Raw genomic sequence first — 19,820 nt, 5'->3', positions numbered from 1 at the left:
GCAATACTTATTCATGCATCATTTTTAAAAGACTGCTCTTCTGTCTTCTGTGGATAGCAGAATAGCAGCCAATAATGCAAAAAGAGTCTAACACCTCTTTAACTTTCAGACAAGTGCAACAAAGCAAAACCACACCCAAGTAAACTGTACATGAACATGTTGTCTTGTAAACTTAGATCTACCTTTTTCAGCGTTCGGTGTACTGTCTTCACACGCTATAGTAAGGAATGTGAGCTCCTTCTAAGAGAACATCTGATCAGTTTTGTGTGAAAAAGATGTCATTGTACCTATATCATTGTGTGTCCCATGTCTGAAGCAATTGCTTGATTTCACATATTGCACATATATTTTCACTTTTTTAATGAATTAATTTATTTTAATATTATTATGTTGTGTTGGATCTGTTGCTGTTAGTGAATCCAAGTGATCTCGCTCCCTATGCGGGTGGTCATGCTAGAGCTCCCTGCTCCCTGGGAGGAGAGGCCAAAGAGGCCAGTGAGAGGAAGCAAGCCACGTACGCAGACATGTGTCAAGATTGTCATAGAAACGGCTGCTGAAGAAAGGGATGGAGAACGCAGTGTGTGCCCATAGACGTGGGCTGCAAAAACCTGGCAGCTTAGCCTCTGTGTAAGGCCTATAGCCTCTTAGGTGCACACAAGCGGAAGGCTATGAGAACGAGTACAGAGGCAGCAGAAAAGGCCTTTAGATGGCTGTGCATCAAAAGTGGGCATATACTATTTGGACACAAGCTGCGAACTGATCACTCTCAGAATAGTCGCCTGATGTTCGAAATACCTGAAACACCCAGTGACCTTAGTTAATATCACTGATGATTTGCCTAAGTGCATTCGATCTTTAATCTCGAACTAGAGTCTAAGCAGCACGCTCCGGTGAAGTTTCATCTAAAGTTTAGACCGCCTTTTAAGAGTGACAATAATTATGTCCAATCACATAGCCAAAGGATGTTAGAGCGCCCGCATTTGGCTTTCCCAACGCATTTGGCCAATCAGAGAGCGCCGTGGCCCTCGCCGCCATTTTGTAAGGTTATAAGAAATTCAAGCGATTCTACACTTCCCGACTACGCGAACCTGTAGTTTTGTGTAGTGCCATGGACGGGTAAGTCGAAAAGATGTTTCGTGATATTAATATGTAAGAAAACCACTTTTCTCATGATGATGCATTATGCTTAATTTAAACAGTCCTTAAATGTATATGTATATTGACTAAACCCAAGTCGAATTTTCATTTAACCGTTTCGTTGAAGAAGGCATCAGCGTGCCTTGGCTGGTAGTAGCAACATGTCCGGAAGAGACACTGAGCCCAACTTGTATCAACAACCTGTTGCGAGTAGCTGCACTATGGCACCTTCGAACTTGATAGCCAAGTGTTGCTATTCAGTAATTTTAGCTAATCTAATGAACTAACCTATACATCTAAAACGTCAAGGCCATGCTTAAATGACACTAACTTGACAGGTACTTATACAGGTTAACTTAACCTAGCTAAGATCGCTAGATGTGTTAGCTTACTTTCTCCGAAAACGTGACTCAGTTTCCGCATCGTTGCTGGTTAGCTGGCTAGTAATAGAAACATGTTCAACTGTTTGACGTTAAATTACTTATTCCAAAGAACGTTTATTCAGTTGATGGTAAACGAGATAGCGAGCTAACGCTGCGTAACCCGTTTCGTTGGTGTTAACGAATTTAATTGAGTTAGATAACATGCATAGCTCGCTTGGCTAGCTACAATATTTGGTTACGTTAGCTGCGCAAACCTTAAGGCTTGATTGCGCTATCTAGCTGAACCTTTTTAATGCAATATTTCAAAGCTAGCATTAACTATCAAGCAGCCTAGCATTTCCTACTGGTACAGAGCTGAAGTGCAGCCAGGGCGCATCATGTCTATATACTGGAACCCAAGAGCCATTTAATTAACCTAAAACGGACATTCTGAGCATAAGTTTCGCTTTAAAAGGTGCTGCTTATGTATTCTACGTTGAAGTCAGGTTTTCTGTTTCATCCCTTCACAGACGTTTAGAGACGGATTTGTATCCTTTGGGATCCAGCTACGTCGCCGATATAGAGTAAGTTTTTCTAGCTCGCATCCTTAGTATTAATGTATTCAGGTCATTGAGTGGCGTTGTCTTGTCACTTTTGCTGATTACAGAAAAGAGAGCTTCCTACAATTCTTGAATTAAACCCACTTAAGCTTTTGTGCACAAGGTGTGTAGCAAGCGGTGATGATTTTTAACGATACATAAAGAAACGTTAAACAATCACATCACGGTTGACCATTTAAAAATAAAATTACAGCCCACTTATTCGGTTTTTTTTAATTCTGATTCTGATGCTTATTTTGTAATGGAAATGCATTCTTGTTTGTTCCTTTTATTGTATCCAACTTAACAGTATCCTTTTCCTCTCCCTCAGTAGTGTCCATGATATAACTGTTGGCACAAAGGTATGTTTCACTCTACCCTCCTTTACTTTAGTTTTTCTTTACACTTGTGAAAAATAGTGTGCTCATTTGAAATTTACTATGCGTTCTATTGACTGACTCAGCATTGGTCTTCTCTGGGTATTGTATAAATTCTCCTCTTTTCAATAAGGCCTCTTTCTCAAGACTGAAGGACATTGCATTTGTAACTAGTATTCTACCTCCTGTTGAACTTTGTAATTATTCCGGCCAAAGGCCACCCGCTGTTTAAACAATCACCCTGAAGCTACAAGAACGCACAAGGCGTAACACTTTGCCCTTGTAATTCTTCATTGTTGACAAGCCTTAGGATGGAAGAAACAGTACTGAGACCCTTTAATGTTGTCTACATGTGTTTAGTGTAGTGTAGCACACAGATTGTGTGTTCCAATGTGTTCTCTTCCCACACATTTTTTTTTAAAGGCTTGGTCATTCCCGAGCATTGTGGGAATACATGGTATTTGCCTCTAATGCCTTTTGCACATGTCTTAAGGAGTGATCTCATCACAAGGCTTGCTGAAGGCTATTATAGCTGTGTGCAAGCACTAGGTCTGGAATGTTTGCGGCTGCATTCCTGCCTCCCCGATCTCCCAATTCAACAGTAGCCATGCCTAGTCCTGTGGGTCTTATGCTTCGTCCCAGGATGTAAACAAGCTGACACCTGCAAATCTTCAGTTGCTACAGGCTACTGTAGGAATTTTTCCCTTACTCCTTTACTGTCATCTGCAACCCCTCTTCCACTACTATTGCTGAGCAGCATAAAAATAGAGGAAGGAAATGCTGCTAGTGGTGGACAGTTTGCATGGAACAATTGACGTTTTCATCAAGACCAGGCTGGAGTGCTCTAACCGATGTGCTGAAAGACGATTTGGTTTGGACGATGGTCTGCTTTCTAAAATGTATAAAATAGTTTAGAATTATTTTTTATATATTATAAATTTGAATGCAACCAGATGCAGCTACCACTGTTCAGTCTGAACTCATTCTCGTGTTGTCGTTTTCCCCACTCCAGAGTGCTCCAGCTGTGTATTGCTGCATCAGAAGGCATTTTTCCTCTGTCCTAAGCAAGCTATCATAATGAAAGCTTGGGAGATGTACGGATGGCTATCAGGGTGTGGTAGCTTATCACTTGGGACTATTAAATGCTGGAACCTGCTCTAGAAAGCTAGTGAGAAGTCCAGTTCAGCTTTACTAACAATGCACTCCTTTTGGCTGAAACAGAGCACACATTGTGGCTATGGAGAGTAAAGGCTTTAGCTTATCCAGCGCATGTGACCACTTAAGCGGACTCTTGCCATATTGAAGTACTCTATTAAGAGAGTGATGCTGAATGATTTGCTCTTCAAGCATTTGGCTGACCAAGGGGCCACAGTCTGCTTTTGAGCAAGGGGCTTTGTGCTGGTGCTGGACACAGCTGCCTCTGTTTGAGTTGGGTCTCTTTGTTGTGCTTCTTATAAGTAAACAATTGTGTAATCTCTTCTCTAGCCACTGGCTAACAAAGATGGTTTTTAGGCAATAAGGTGCTTTTTAGAAATTGACTTGTCAGAGTTGGCTGGCAGTTCTTACACGTGTTCTGTAGGGACCTTTTCTATTCAGACTCCTTTGTAAAACCTTATGCTGTAAGTAAACTTGAAGAAAATGCATTTCTAACCTTTTTTACTGTTCACTTAAAAAAAACTGCAGTGTCTTGCGTTGTTACTTTATTTTTGTTACAATAATTGTGCGATATCACCTGATGTTTTTGACAAGTGCCACATAAAACTAGGTTCAGGGGTCTCCTTGAATCTTTAAAACAAACTTCCTTTAAATATCAGACACATTTACATTAATTTGGTTCACATTCGATTTTACAGCTGATTTGTACCATTCATCCAGAGCTCTTGAAAATTTTATTTGTATTTTCTTACATCATGTACCTAGTACTAAATTACTAAGAGACTGGTTGAGAGAGACTTGTAATTTAGAGGATTTTTCCCTCCTGATTTAATTTTAGAGGGGATCTGACGAACTCTTTTCCTCCTGCTTATCTAACGGGCCATATATCATGAGCTCAGGAGCAGGTATGTGTTTACACACACAAAATGCCTGCTAGTGCTGAACTAATTTTGTCATGTCTGTACTGCATTACTTTGTGGTGTTTGCCAACATTTATAAAATGAAATTGACCTTTCAGCAAATGGTAATGACAGCAAAAAGTTCAAAGGTGACATCAGGAGCCCAGGCATTCCATCTCGAGTTGTCCATGTCCGTAAATTACCGAATGACATAAATGAAGCAGAAGTGATTTCCTTGGGGCTGCCCTTCGGCAAAGTGACCAACCTACTGATGCTCAAGGGGAAAAACCAGGTGTTCTCATCTACAGCTGTTCTAAATCATCCAGGTGTTAGAATAGCATGCATAGATAAACTGTAACATTTCTGATTCATTGTCCTCACCTTTGAAAGTCACGTTTTGATGGAACTTCTTTGTATGTAGGCTTTCCTAGAGATGAACACAGAAGAATCTGCACAGACGATGGTGAGCTACTACTCCTCAGTCACGCCTGTTATCCGAAACCACCCAGTCTTCATGCAGTACTCCAATCACAAGGAGCTGAAGACAGACAACTCCCCTAACCAAGTGGTGAGTCATGAGCCTACTTGGCTTGATAACTAGCTGATGTGTTGAGGTCTTTTACCAGGGAAATCGCCAAAAATATGCTGGTTTCCAGCCACTTAGGACCTCAGTAGGCACCCCTGAACCCATTGGTCATTCCTTAGTATGTAGATGTTTGCCAAATAGATTTGGTCACCAGTCTCTACCCTTCCTGTAGAGGGCACAGGCAGCACTGCAGGCAGTAAATGCGGTCCAGACAGGCAGCATGTCGATGGGGAGTGTGGATGGAGGTGGTTCAGGAAACCAGAGCCCTGTGCTAAGAGTCATTGTGGAAAACCTCTTCTACCCAGTCACTCTGGATGTTCTGCACCAGGTATTCATTTCTGTTCAGCTTTGCTCAAATCACCACAGTTCATTGACAGATCACGTCAGTATAAATGTTTCTCTGTAAAGATGTAATGTGACTAATTGAGATCTGATTGGTTTTCTGGTGATGTAGATCTTTTCCAAGTTTGGCACTGTGCTGAAGATCATAACCTTTACCAAAAACAGCCAGTTCCAGGCTCTTGTGCAGTACTCTGATGCCATGACTGCTCAGCATGCCAAGCTGGTGAGTGCAACCTCGGTGAAGCAAAAGTCAGCAGTTTTTCCCCTGGCAATGGGCAAACGTGTGTCTGTGCACCACAGATCCCATTAACACCTGGTTGTTTTGTGAGATTAATACATGGATTGCATCCCGCTTAGAATTTAGCCACACTTGGTTGTCAAACATCTCTTGTTGGTCACTTTGAAGTGGAACTGCTGTGCGGTGTGTAATATGCCTCAATTCAGACTTTGGCATGGCATCATGGATTTCTTTAAAATTCAAGCGACACCAGCTCCAGCGGTCAATGAGAAGACTGGTTAGGCTAACTTGTACAGCAGCGACCTTGGTCACAGCTGTAGCAAATACCACTATGGACCACAGATCAGTTCTGGTGCATGAGTGACTAATAACCGATTAGTTAACTGATGGGTTTTGTTCATGGACCAACCAGTTGCATCCATGATTAGACCATGTCTAATATTAATCTCAGACTAGACCACTTCTTGAATTGGCTTGAGCAAATTTGTTTTATTTTTACACCTGTTTGTGGATAATTTTTAATCAGATCTAATCCTGATATTCAAGACATGAAATGAGCAGGTGTGAATGACGGTCATAGGTTGGCAGTGTTCTTAGGGGGTTAACTTGCACTCAATTGCATGTGTGGAAACCAGAGTCCTTAAACATGGAGACCAGTCCATTCATGTACAGTTTCTCTGCTTTCTTCCCTGTGGACCATGTAAGGTTGGAATCAATTACATGAATGAGCCTGCTTATTTTTGCTCTGACTAGTCTTTAGATGGGCAGAACATCTACAATGCCTGCTGCACCCTGCGCATCAGCTTCTCCAAACTGACCAGCCTCAATGTGAAGTACAACAACGACAAGAGCAGAGACTACACTCGGCCAGACCTGCCCTCTGGAGACAGTCAGCCCTCGCTCGACCCACAGGCCATGGCTGCCACTGCCTTTAGTAAGATCTCTGCCTTTTGCGCACTGTTTCACTGCTTCAAGCACTTTTTAAAGTGTTTACCCTGCTTTTGGAATACCAGTTATGTTTTCTGCTTTGGTCTCCTCCCCCCCGTGTAGCAGCAGCTCCTGGTATCATCTCCGCAGCCCCCTATGCCAGTGCTCATGGCTTCCCACCTGCATTTGCCATCCAGCAGGCAGCAGGTATGCTTCTGTTTTTGTAGGAACACAGTAGCTGTAATACTACTTTATGGTTATTCTGGAGTGCCGTGCAGGGGTATTTCCACTAAAGGCTGCAGTGTGTGTATGGACTGGTTGCAACCAACTGAATTCACAAACTAATCTTTCTTTAAGACAATCAAACCTTGTGTTGTGCATGTTTGGTGTGAATGTATGTCAGACCTTGGTTAAGAGGAAAACCCTACTGTAGCATAATGTTACTGGTCTCCCCATCTTCCTAGGTCTGTCCCTACCAGCCATGCCTGCTAGTGCTCTGGCCTCACTGGGTGTCCCAGGTGCTGCCGCAGCAGCTGCTGCGGCTGCTGCAGCCGGCCGCCTTGGCCTGACCAGCCTGGGAGCCGGAGGACACAGCGTTCTGCTGGTCAGCAACCTGCACCCAGAGGTCAGTGTTCCCTCAGTCACCAGGCCTGCCCATCAAGCCTGCACAAAAAAACTCGAAGCAGAATTGCACTTTCAAGATGTTGCACAAAAAGAATATAATTAATTATTTGTAGGAAATAATTTTGGCTGTTAAAAGCAGTTTCTTGGTCACTTTTGCAGAATTTACATAAGGAGTTGGCTAATGTGACTTTTTACAAGAAATCTGCTGTTTTTTTAATTGGAAGCTTCATCTGTTTACCTTGACTTTGTCGCAGCTATTTCTGACCCATTTCATATCATGTTTGATACTCAAGGTGTTTGATCCATATGACCTTTGTCCTTGACTCAACAAAAAAAAAAGAAAAAAAGCAAGGGAAAAAGACAGGTGTCTGATGGCTATTTCTGAACATTTATTAACTCTTGTCTCAAGTCACCTGATGCATTTTCATTTATAGCCTTTCTTTAGAGCTGTGATTTTATATTGTCTCCTTGCCTTTTTCTGTATTTCATTGTTAATCTTTTCTCCTCTCTCTTTTTCTTAGTGTTCCTCTAGTGAAAGGCATTTAATTTTAGCAAGTTCTGCTGACTGGAACACTACATTTCTTTGTGTATACTGACCTTGTTTTTTTTACTTCCCTTTTTCATTTCTTCCCCTTACCCCCCCACCCACCCCATATATCTTCATCTGGATTCTCCTTTTGCAAACTGACTGCACGTATTGTTTGTTTTTGTGCCCCCGTCACCTTTTTTTAACCTCCCTCCTAAACACCCCCCCCCCCACCACTCCCTTCATTCCAAATTGGATGCACCTTCAAAACATGTGTCCACAAATGACTACAAACGCCCCCAAACATTTCATTGTACCGTGGTGAATGTCCTCCTCTTCTATGCCTCCCTGGCCCCTGTCCCCGTCCCTGTCTACTCTTCCCATCATGAACAAATATCACCCACCTTCATGATCCTACCACCGTTTTTTCGCCATTGTGGAACTGCCTCGCTGCGGACATGTTCAACCTCCACTCTCCTGCCTCCGATCTTTTTCCTGTCCCTTCCTCCCTCCGCTGCCTTCCTCTGCTGTCTTTAAAGAGCGTTACGCCCCAATGCCTCTTTATTCTTTTCGGTATGTTATCATTGGCATCTTCTTTTAATTACCCTTTTTTGTTTTTTCATATTTTTAACTGTTCAGTCTAAAACAAGCATTTTGTTTGATTTGTGTAAAATACTATATTTTGTGCATTTTCATGTTGAGATGGCAACAAGGTGCAGCATTTTAGACCTTACTGTGCAGTAATGATCAGTTTGGCCTAATTCACCAGAATACACACAGCGTTACCTATTCTTTTTAATGTCACAGTGCATACTGACTTTGGTTTGATGCCTTAACTTAACCCTGAAGTGCTGGTAATCTAGGAATGAGATGTTGCATCTTTTTGCTCATTTCTAACATTCTTTTAAGTATGCCATCTAATTAAAAGCCTATTTTAGCCATCTTTTAGGGATTTGCATGTACTGATCTTGCTTGGTTTTGCATGTTTCATTAATCAGTTACCATATAATTGATCATTCTCTGCTACAGGCATATATTGTAGGCTTCTTTACTGATCTAAACAGTTAATTTGTAGTAGTTAATTTAGTCAGTTGCTTAGATGAGAATATAGCAGCAGAATGTAATGTTTCAGAATACTTGCTTACACCCAGTTTGGGAGATTGTTTCTACATGTAGGTGTGCTTAGTGCATGTTGTAGCACTGCATTTCTGAATGAATGATTGAACTGATATGGGTAGATTTTAGAATTTGATGCCTTAACGGATTTTGAAACACTATTGATTAAATACAAATCAAGTGGGTGCTCTGAGGAAAGCTTCAACTTTCTTGTTTCTTCTGTTTTAAGGTGTGTATGGTGATGTCATGAGAGTGAAGATCCTCTTTAACAAGAAAGAGAATGCCCTGGTGCAGATGGCTGATGGAACACAAGCCCAGTTGGGTATGGACACCTAAATATTCATCTTATTCTGTTGGACTGTCATGTTCCTTGCAGCAGCTATGGCGAGCATCCATGTACGTATAGGTGATACTGGTGTTTGGTGGGTTGAGTTGTTTTTTTTTGTTTGTTTTTTTTTCTTTTCTAAATAAGCCACTTGACAGAGCCATTTTTGTCCCCTTCAGCTATGAGCCACCTGAATGGGCAGAAACTGCATGGAAAGTCCCTGCGCATCACCCTGTCCAAACACACCACAGTGCAGCTTCCACGTGAGGGCCATGAAGACCAAGGCCTCACCAAGGACTTCAGCAACTCTCCCCTGCACCGCTTCAAGAAGCCTGGCTCCAAAAACTACTCCAACATCTTCCCTCCCTCGTCTACCCTGCACCTCTCCAACATCCCGTGAGTTCTCAGCACTGCACCACAGAAGTTGAGAACCCTGGTGATCTTATGACTGTTATGTGTTTTGTCTTACTAGACCTTCAGTTGGCGAAGAAGATCTTAAAGGGCTGTTTAGAAGTTCAGGGGCAACGGTTAAGGCTTTCAAGTTTTTCCAGTAGGTTTCCATATTAACTCGTAGAATTGGGCTTTCCATATTTTTAATTTTCTTGGTCTTTCTTATTTAAAAAAAATAATAATTTCTTTCCCTTTTAGGAAAGACCACAAGATGGCACTCATTCAGATGGGCTCAGTAGAGGAGGCAATCGCATCGCTGATTGAGTTTCACAATCATGACCTTGGAGAGAGTCATCACCTTAGAGTGTCCTTCTCCAAGTCCACCATCTGAGGAAGGGCTTAGTTAAGGGCTTGTAATGTAGAGAAGAGGGTGAAAAGACTGTCACTTTAGACCAAACATAAACCTTCCACAATGTATGCTGTGGATTTTCCACAAAACACACTTCATCATTCCTTACCTTATATCTTTATTCACAAGTATGCTTGTCTAAGATGAATACTCTAGTAGACCAGAAGAGACCCAGAAAACCCAATATTTTTGTTTTGGTTTCAAGGTTTTGTTTTGGAGTATTTTGTTTCACTCAGACTGTGTAGACACAAGCACTGGTGCATACCAGGTCATGGTTTGTGGGGATTCTGAGAAATGGTCTTGCTTTGGGTCATAGAATTGTCTAGTTTATACTATGTGCCTGTGAGGGGAACCAATACAGTTTCAGGTTTGTCCACCTGAATTTTTGTACCACTTTTGTTCTGGTACCTTCACACATTGCCACCCCCCCTTTTTTCCCCTTTGCCTTGCAATGCTGTGCCTTAAGTGGTGTTTGAAATGCATCTTCATCTGCTGTTTGGCCTCAGTGCTAGCCCTGACTTTTTTGGGGGGGTGGGGGGGGTCTTATTTGAACATAAACCCATTAACTGTTCTACAAATACATATCAGATCTAGCTTTTTTTTTTTATACCCCTCAGTTTTATTGTATGAGACACAGCTTCACATGGCTGACTTCTAAATCACTCTCCTGTTTTCTAAGCTTTTTTTTCCATGATAGTTACTCTATATATAAGGTTCCTTATCTAATGTAAAAATGTATTCCTCTTTAGCTAGTTTCAGTCTGTTTGAGGTTTTTTTTTTTTTTTTTTTATATGCACACTTTTTGTATTGATTCTATACTGTAAGATCTATTTGGGCATTGTCCCACCACAATCACTGTGCCTTAGCTAGCTTTGTCTCCATTGTGTTTGGAGACCAGTTACTACTTTTCTCTTTAGTTGCCTTCAGTGGTTCTGCAGTGTATTTGTACAGGGGTCTGTACAATACCGATGCATGCTAGCATACTTCCACAACAGGCCTTATAACCGGGTTTTTCTTTACCTGGAAGCTTTTGTCCAAATTTAAAATAAGGCAAGAAAAGGGCATTGTGGTTGCCCTTTGTCAATGTAGACACTTCAGTAGTCAAATATTTTTTTGGCTGTTCATACTTGATGAGGACAGTTTTGCTTATGTAGCAAATGTCCCCCCCCCCCCCCCCCCCCCCCCCCCCCCCCCCCCCCTTTGAGCCTGGCAGCACTAAAAAGCTAAGAACATCTGTCTTAAAATACAGTTTAAAAAATTGTGAACTCCTGTGTTTTGGCACTTATAACCTCTTTGTAGATGCAATTTTTGTGAAACTGAGGAGGGCAGGGAATTATGGGGTTTAGGGTTGACCAATATGTCCTATATTTTGAATGTGTGTACATGCACTGCCTACCCTGGTCTGGTAGATAGTCTTAATTCTCAAACATTCCTATTTTGCAACGTTTTCAGGGAATTTGTAAGTGGAGACATTATTCTTGTTTGTAACTTTCGTTTAGGAGAAGCAGGTGTCTGTCCTGCTTTTAAATTTTGGGATGGTATAAAGTGTTTTGAGACAGCATTGGAGTGTTTTTCCAGGCCTTGTTTTTCTTTCCTATCCTGATCTACTTAATGGAAGTATGCCTTATTCTGTCACTCTTGGACTGAGAAAGAAGGTTGTGGAATGGTTGACTTGAAACCAGAGACCAAAACAGTCTAACAGTAAAAATATAGCTCCACCTTGTGGCCTTTAAAAAAAAGACAGTCTTGTTTGGAATAGTTGTAAAGAGATTAAGTTAATTGGATTGTGTACATATTCCTTTGAGTTTCTGTCCTACCTTGTGTTCCTAAATGGGGACTCAATACTTTCTCTATTTTGATAAAAGCAACAGCAAGAACATTGCTCTTTGTGGAGCTTTTTTTAATGCACCGAATATTAAAGGTAATCCAAATGTGTCGGTACATGTAAATGCCCCCTCTTTGAAAACAGCCATCCTTTGATACTTTTTTCTGCTTTCAATAAATTTCCTCACTTTTATCTTGTTCTCGGTTTCTCCCTTTTTGTTGAGCTTGTTATTCATACATAACTTCAGCTTAGTACTCACAAAACATTTGCTTCTTATCTTTTTTTTTTTTTTTTTTTCATCCTACACCTTACTCTGCCTCAAGAAAATATTTTCCCCTTTTTAGATACTTGTACTTGCTGGGTGTCGTTTCTGCCAGTAGTAAAATAACACGCTTCAGCTATTCTGTAGTAAAATGGGAAGTTACGTTTCCAGTGGTGTTAACATGACCACTGCAGTGGATTGCCTAAAAATGTGTAAATGGACCGTTTGTTTTATGTGCTGGGAAATATTTTAAATATCAGTGCAGTTAAGTAACAGTTTTACAATGTACAATTTAAATTTACAAAACAACGCTTTAAGTGTGGGGGAAGTAGGCTAGTTCTTACAGCAGGGGGCGCACTTGACTTATTAAAGTCTCTTCTCAGAGCGTTAGTGTATATTCTACATTAGTCTGTACATTAATCCTTTCATTGTAACCGCAGAGATGCATCGGACTAAACACGTGAAAAATCACATATCCTCCTTTAAATGAAATCGTGTTTTATTACTACAATGTTCGAAAGCCGTATTAATATAACTAATCTGGAAAATTTGTCGGATAGAGTTCCTGGGCTGCATGTTTAGTCTGAAAAGGTACATCGTAAATTTTTTAAATAAAAACGTTCAATATAGTCTAGAACAAGAAGGGAAAGTTGATCACCTTTTAATGTGCAGAGGTTGAGGAAGCCTCGGGGCGCCCCGCCCCTTTCTCAAGGTAGTCTATGGATGCTCGGCGAATTAGGATTTATATTCCGGCAGGCTTTATTAAGAACAGTAGTGGTGGTTTGATAAAGCCTTCACAGAGAGTATCTTCTGGACCTTTGCTTTTAGCCTGGAAGCAAGCGCTCCAAGAGTGTGACAACGGGGATGCAATAATTTGCTTGTATTTACCGCTGACGAAGGGGTGAAGGCGAACTGTGATGTGCAGTGATCCTTGTACATGTTGGACTACGGCGATGCGAACCAACGAGTTCTGTGTGAGTACTTTAACCTAGATTGATTAAGGCACATATGAAGTACCTGGAAACGTTTAACGCAAGGTGCTGTACTTCAGTTTGCGCTCGCTCGTAGACCACATGGGATAGAGGCATTTGGAGCGAGGAACTTTTTGCGCTGCCAAGGACTGTCGTTCTGGCGGCGACCGAGGCATCTTACAGTCGCACTTCCCGACGATGGAGGACACTGTGCGCATAATCTAGCCTGATTCTAAGCGCCTTCGTAAAAGACCATTTCGGCTAGAAATTAATTATAGTTAATGTATCGTCTCTACCAATATTCCACCATGAAATAGGCTGCTTAAAATGGACTTCACAAACTGGTTAATCAGAGAAGAAAAACGATACTGGATGAGAGCGTTTTCATTATGGCTAAATATACGAACATAGGTTTCTTTACGAAATAATTTTCCGCATCAGTAACAAGAATATTCGTGTCAAGTTCAAGAAAATCCTACATCAACATCTCAGATGGAGCTGCCAGTGATGGTTTTTACCATTGTATGTTGGGTATCCGTTTGGGCGGATGACAAGATCATCTCAGATAGGCATGCTGTCTACTGGAATAGCTCCAACTCCAGGTAAGAGAACTCCATGAAGTACGTATACCGGGGACTGCTTTTTATCATAATCAAATCCTTGTCTTACGTTTGCTGTTCAGACAAACAGTTTTTGATGGTGTTTCAAAAATAGAGGCATTAGAAAACTCTTAGTCTGCTTAACAACCATCATAGGGTTGGGGATCTGTTTAGTTAAACACACCTTTTTATTAAGTTATTTAATGACATCGAAAATGGGCCCATCAGCCTAAATGTATATATTTTCTCTTTTTTGTCTCAAGTTCTACATAGTAAAAGTGCTAGGATTTTCCCCTCAAGAGTGAAAACACTTTGCTAGAACCTTTCTATTTTCATGGCATCTTGCAATTCATGGGGCTTGCAATCACCATGGTCACCTCTTCATCAATAACAGATTTATCAGTAGTTGTCATAACTCCAATATTCTATCATATATATGTTATAGCCAATATAATTCTTGCAAACTCTTCCATGTTATAAACTCTTTGCAGTTTTTGTGAAACTCTAAAGTCTTTTTACAACATTTTGTGATTTGTTTTGTGGCAGTATCAAGCGAGTGCCATCATACCTTTTTTTATCCAAGCCTTCTCTTTCTAGCTCACTCTGTATTTGTCTTTTTTATTTGTTTGTTTGCTCTTATTTTGGTCAAGGAGCATGGTAACACTTGCCCATTATGGGCTCTTTGTTTCTCTGAGGGATGTGAAGAAGAATGTCATGTTTGTATTTTAAGGGTGCCTAGGTGTGGTATTCTCTCATTGACATGGAAAGGGAATGTCATTCTAATAGCTTCTGACAGTTGGTTATACAGGTGTAGATCCTGGCTAGCTAAATAAACATTGGAGGTCCTCTCATGGCTGAATAAGCAAAGTTTAGCAGCACTGTCTTGCAGTATAGCACTAGACTCCTGAGGCTTCAAATATTTAAGAGGCTATTTTCGAGCTGTCTGTCAATTAAATCCAGCTCAATAGAACACTTAGATTTGGTTTTTGCATCAAACATGTTACATAGAAATTTTCCATTAGTGTGAATCATTGTTTAGACCTAGATAAACAAATGCCCTTCATGCCCTTTCTGAAGTGCTTACATAAACAAAGCCAGTGAATGTTCAGGTGATAAATTTGTGAATCCGTGATTACCTGTTTATGATGCACAACTAAATTTGACACAGTTTTGGGTTGTGTGTTTACCTGAAGGTTATTTTGTATATTTTGTGACACATTAGAGCCTGTTCAAAGATACAAGGCAAATAGATTGCTTAGAAGCATTCCCAGTTTCTCTGGTTGATCCTAATACGAAGCTGCTGATCTCCATTAGTCATCTCCTTGTTCGCCAAACCCATTCCTGCCTTCGCTGGATCTTTTGAAAGGAGCTGTTCACACTCCCTGCCAGGGGATTATGCAAGAAGAAAACACGCAGGGGTCATCAGTACAACTTGGCCTCCTCGGCTCCCCCAGCTCCTCCTGCACTGCTGGAGATGAACCTTTGTGGAGCAATTCACCTTAAGCTTTACAAGCCTACCATGATTCATATTTTCTTTGTCTTTTTCTTTGAAGCCCTCCGTTAGGGATTGTTATGGCAGGAGGCGTTAAAAAGAGGCTGGACACATCCTCAGTGCCAATATGGCTGGCCTCTCGGGGGTCCACATGACAGAAAGAGATGACCAGCTTTGTAACCCTAGAGAGCGGACTAATCTAATCCTGAGGTTTATCCTTCAAAAGAGCTTCTTTTCTCAGAGGCTTTGAGGTTCTTAACGGAACTTCCAGCCCATCTCTCTCTCGCTCTCTCTCACACACACACACACACACACACACACACACACACACACACACACACCCGCGCACACATGCACACAATCTCTTTTGCCATCTTCTGTGTGCTGCTGCTGGCTGAGGATGGCTTGTTCCTTAGGTCTCATTGTTTGGAGAGGTAGAGAGAGTGGAGCGCAGGAATCCAGTTCCCTCGGAGGTGTATCCATAGCTGCTGTCATTATTCCCGGGACAGAAAAAGAAAGCTTTTCTTCCACCTCCTAGAGATACTGCCGCTTGCCACTTTTATTTATTTATTTCCTTATTGACCTGGTTTTGTGCTTTCTGCTTGTCTTTGCCAAAGCTGAGATCTTGAAGGTTACTTGCATGGCACTCCACTTTTTACATTTGCTGCCATTATCGACGCAATGAGGCCTGAAAGAGGCTGCATACATCTTTGTTCACATGCCATTATATATTTGCAAGAAGTTAAGCAAGTCATGTTGTTGTATAAAATTACTGTTATTCAAGACTGAGTATAATTAAGTGTAATCTTTCATCAGATTGCTAGTTTCAGATGAAATTGCACACTCTCTTACGTGTAATGATTCTGATGATGTACAGCTGCATCTGATGTAAGACGTCTGAAATACTTGCCGTGTGCATTTGAGCTCTTGTTGAATAGAGCGGATACTGAACAATGATAAATTTATGACTAGGATTTAATACCCTTTTGCTTTCTGGTTCTTTCTTCAGTCCCATGAAGCTATTTTCTTACGTGGTGTGCAGTGAGCTTATTTCAGAATGAAACACATTTATTTCCTGCTGCCTCTGTTTGTCCTGCACTCTGTGCTGAAATGGGAAACTTGATTTGTCTACTGTGTGTATGTGTATTAGAGTGATATCAAATTTCCTTTTATTAGATGAAATGGGCAGAGGAGATTTGCGACTGTTCCCTAACTCAAGTTTGCTTGCATGACCAAGTAACAATGTAATCTGGAGAAGTTTTCACACAGCTGGTTAGCCTCTTCCTGAGGGACAGGACTTCGTCTGAGTTGAGTGCTTCTATGAGTTATTTTCATGAGTTATGTTCTGAGAACAGCCTCATCAGGAAACAGGGGAAGAACTGACAACAAAGCCTATATATTTCATTTGATTTTTTCCCCTATTTCACTGGAAGTGTTTTCGTAATTCATTGGGTGTGTGGTGACACTCATTTTTATATATTTAGTAGAGGGTGTCTTTTTAAAATATTATTTTTTGTAATAGATGTCTAAATTCTAATTATTCTGTAACAGCCCTGAGGCTTACACACACTGAACAGTACATTCTACAAATATTTGACATTACAAGTACAAGTTATTGTTCCTATTTTACTGTGTTTTTGTGGAAAACTGGAGGTCAAGGTAACTGTGAAGGTGTTTTTGTTTTTTTGCATTTTGTGTTTGTGCATTTTAAATATGTAATCCCACGGCTCTATAAGCCTCTGAGTAAAAGTTAACTGACCGTGTTCTATATTTTATCACATCTGATGTTACTTGTATATATTTCACTCTAGATTACATTGATTCATGAAGGGAGAGCTCCCAACCTGGAGGCCCACAGCACTACACTGTTTAGTGTTTAATATAAATGATTCCACATGAAGGGTGTGACGAACAGCAGGTGAGTTGAATTTGGGGTTTTGAAGCAGAGACAGCGAACACGAGCGCTGTGGCCCTTATGGACTGCTTTTTGAGGACCCTGGTCTACAAGAGTTTGAGCATTTGACTAAATGAGTGAAAGTTTGCATGGAATGAACTTGACAAACCAAAAAAAGTGTCAGTTTTAACAATGAATGTGCATGGTATTCTATGGCTGCATGGAATTAGTAGTAGCACATTTTCTGTGTTGTTTATATTGCAAACCTTTCCTTTAATTTAGACCTAAAACGCACTTGTTGGTGTACTTTATGGTGGGGATATTTTTCAGGCTTTGCAAATGTATAGCTGATGAGGCAGGGGAACAGCAGATCATTTCTTACATGACTCAGAAAATTCATGTGACAGATGCTTGGTCAACAGGTATCTAAGGACATAAAAGTAAAGGTTCATGGTGTAGTTTTTAGCCCAGGTGGGCAGCAGGGCTTTGACTGGAACAAATTAGTATATAAACATCTCTCTTTTCAACTCTGTGCATCTACTAAGCAATGTTGGAATCTAAGTAAAGTAAAACCAAACCCTTCACTAAAACCGTCACTTTTCCCACATGGTTTTGAATGGGATAAGGCAATTCTTGTGAGTATTACTGCTCTCTATTTCCTCATTGAAGTCTCCTTCCTTCACTGCTTGTAGGACATGTGGTGTCTCACTGGGGAAGACTGCTCTTATTTCTTGAAGTTGTTTGAAGGTTTGCAGTGCTGTGGAACACGGGCTGGTCATTGTTTTGTTTTCCCATAGCACCATGATGATGTACATACAGACATGAGTGCCATTGGAATTGCTGAACCAGTATTGGATGCTTTTTGCATACTGGTTTCCTTAATCTCTAATTCTATTGGTTTGAATCAGTATCACTTATACAAAAGCATACAGCTGAAGGCAAGTCTGTTGCTGTAGTCTTGGTGTTATACATTCTGTTATATGGTCTCACCAAATGTCTTTCCCTTTTAATATGAGTGGACAAATACAGACACAAACGCGCTGATTAACAAAATCGTATTTGAGTGTGAAGCATTCAATATTATATGGGGTGTACGCTCGAGGAACTTTAAGTCGGTCACATTCTGCATGCCTGGGTTCGTGCCTGCAGACGTCATTGATCAGAGGCAGGCATGAGTCAGCGGTGCATTCCTGTAGTCTTCCACCAGCCTCTGGCCTCCAGGGCTGTATTCACAGGAGAGCGCTCGGACACTATCAACACACCTTCCCCCTTGAGTTTCCCAGCCCCTCGCAGACATGCTCACAGTGGCTCTTAATTAAGAGTGTTGTCACAGAATAAAACTCCAACAGATTGGTTATTGATTGAATCTCCATTCCAAGCAAAGAATCCCCACATACCCCCATGAGTTCCAGCCAGAGGTGGCAATTGCATGCCAGCAGTAAGGATTGCCTGGATAGGACCTCCATTACACTCCATTTTACACATTGTATATCGACTCTGTTTGCTTATTTACAAATGCATTTTGCACAGTGATTAAAAACACACCAATTATGCCAGATGTTATTGCCTGCGTTTGCTTTCTGAGAAGCAATATAGATAGAGAGATAATTATAAGATATGTAACCACATCGATAGTCCAGCCCTGAGCCTTGTGGTCCTGAGGGTATAATCCTTCCCTGAAGCATGGACTAACAACTGATCCAGAAGATGTTTAAGATAGCAGGATAAATTCTAGTTTAAAACAAATTGCTGTGCCACCCTAGTTTCAAGGTTCTTCGTTTGTGCAAAACACGCCAGTGGAGAACACATCCCACTAAGCAGCAGTTAGTATTCTAAATGATTTTCATATATTGGCAAACGTTCACCTTGGTAGCCCTATGAAACAAGAAGTCTTTATTGTTTCAGTGTGTTTATTGCTGCTGTTGATAGTTTCACTGGATTATCTACACTCTTGCCGTTTTATTTTCTGAGCAAAACTGGCTTTATAGTGGTGAGTGTGTTCCTGTGAGCGTGTGCCCTAAAGCAACTCGTTGATTATTTTAAAGGATGTAAGATTGGTGAGGTAGAGTGGGGGTTGAGGCTTTGGGTACGAGCACGGAGTTTTCATTGCTGGCGTCTCTCAACATTTTTCCTTTGCCTCACATCCAAAAAGGTTGAGAAAAATGACAATGAACTTGATAGCAGTGACCAGAGAGGCATGTCTTACTTATTTTTGCTTCAGTCTGTGGAACTAAATATGTCAAAAAGAGCAGCTGAAAGTAATATTTTTATTCATTTTTTAACCAAGGAAATGTGGAGTCTGTTTGCCAGAGCCACTGAAACAGAAGGAGAACTCCCCTCAGCATTAGGTCTGCACTGGTGATACTCAGCAGGAGAGTGTGCCTGTCCTCCTCGTTCATGAGTGCTGCTTTCAGTGCTGGCTGAAGAGAACGAAGGACCCTGAGGGCAAAGAACACTCCACACACACACACACACACACACACACACACACACACACACACACACACACACACAGGCACACACAGATTAAGTACAATGATGTTCATTAATAGTCTTCAGAGAATTGCTCTCCCGTTATCTTTTAGTGACCAATGTTCCGATTAGTCTACATTTTATTAATCCAGCAATTCTTAAGTGAATTTAAATCTTTTTTTCTGCTAAGTGAGAAGCAGCTTTTTTTGTCTCCTAGTCATTTGAGGTGTTGGCCATTTCCTGCCCCTAAGAACTAAGAAATGTGCTTGTCTGTGGCACATTCCCTAATATAG

The 19,820-nt window shown here is 41.1% G+C and overlaps 2 protein-coding genes across 5 annotated transcripts in view; both read left to right on the top strand.

The window, feature by feature from the left end:
- The first annotated feature begins 1,044 nt into the window (after positions 1 to 1,044).
- Positions 1,045 to 11,200, top strand: ptbp1a (polypyrimidine tract binding protein 1a). Of its 3 annotated transcripts, none has more exons than XM_035534188.1 (16): positions 1,045 to 1,116; positions 2,030 to 2,083; positions 2,433 to 2,460; positions 4,469 to 4,535; positions 4,649 to 4,821; positions 4,951 to 5,097; positions 5,288 to 5,443; positions 5,570 to 5,680; positions 6,449 to 6,629; positions 6,746 to 6,829; positions 7,087 to 7,247; positions 8,312 to 8,345; positions 9,118 to 9,210; positions 9,393 to 9,609; positions 9,686 to 9,763; positions 9,862 to 11,200. In XM_035534188.1, the coding sequence occupies exons 1-16, from the start codon at positions 1,109 to 1,111 to the stop codon at positions 9,992 to 9,994; spliced, it is 1,725 nt and encodes a 574-aa protein (XP_035390081.1). In that variant the 5' UTR covers positions 1,045 to 1,108; the 3' UTR covers positions 9,995 to 11,200. The 3 variants fall into 3 exon arrangements, with proteins under 3 accessions (XP_035390081.1, XP_035390080.1, XP_026864375.2); XM_035534187.1 differs by having other exon boundaries at positions 2,430 to 2,460; positions 6,749 to 6,829; XM_027008574.2 differs by having other exon boundaries at positions 2,430 to 2,460.
- A 1,626-nt stretch (positions 11,201 to 12,826) lies between these two features.
- The window catches only part of efna2a (ephrin-A2a), a 46,625-nt gene continuing 39,631 nt past the window's right edge, over positions 12,827 to 19,820 (top strand). For both annotated transcript variants that reach the window (XM_027008537.2, XM_027008536.2), the window contains exon 1: positions 12,827 to 13,672. In XM_027008537.2, coding sequence (XP_026864338.1) covers positions 13,563 to 13,672 — 110 coding nt within the window. In that variant the 5' untranslated portion in view covers positions 12,827 to 13,562. The remainder of the gene's footprint in view (positions 13,673 to 19,820) is intronic.

The sequence above is a fragment of the Electrophorus electricus genome, chromosome 15 (genome assembly GCF_013358815.1).
Source record: "Electrophorus electricus isolate fEleEle1 chromosome 15, fEleEle1.pri, whole genome shotgun sequence".
Classification (NCBI taxonomy): Eukaryota; Metazoa; Chordata; class Actinopteri; order Gymnotiformes; family Gymnotidae; genus Electrophorus; species Electrophorus electricus.
The sequence above is the reverse complement of the archived record's forward strand: the minus strand, read 5'-3'. Positions and strand labels throughout refer to the sequence as shown.

Excerpts from the sequence above, each read along its gene's own strand:
- ptbp1a (XM_027008574.2), top strand. Across the intron at positions 2,461-4,468 it reads ATATAACTGTTGGCACAAAG|AGGGGATCTGACGAACTCTT; the intron begins GTATGTTTCACT and ends ATTTAATTTTAG. Across the intron at positions 7,248-8,311 it reads TCAGCAACCTGCACCCAGAG|AGCGTTACGCCCCAATGCCT; the intron begins GTCAGTGTTCCC and ends CTGTCTTTAAAG.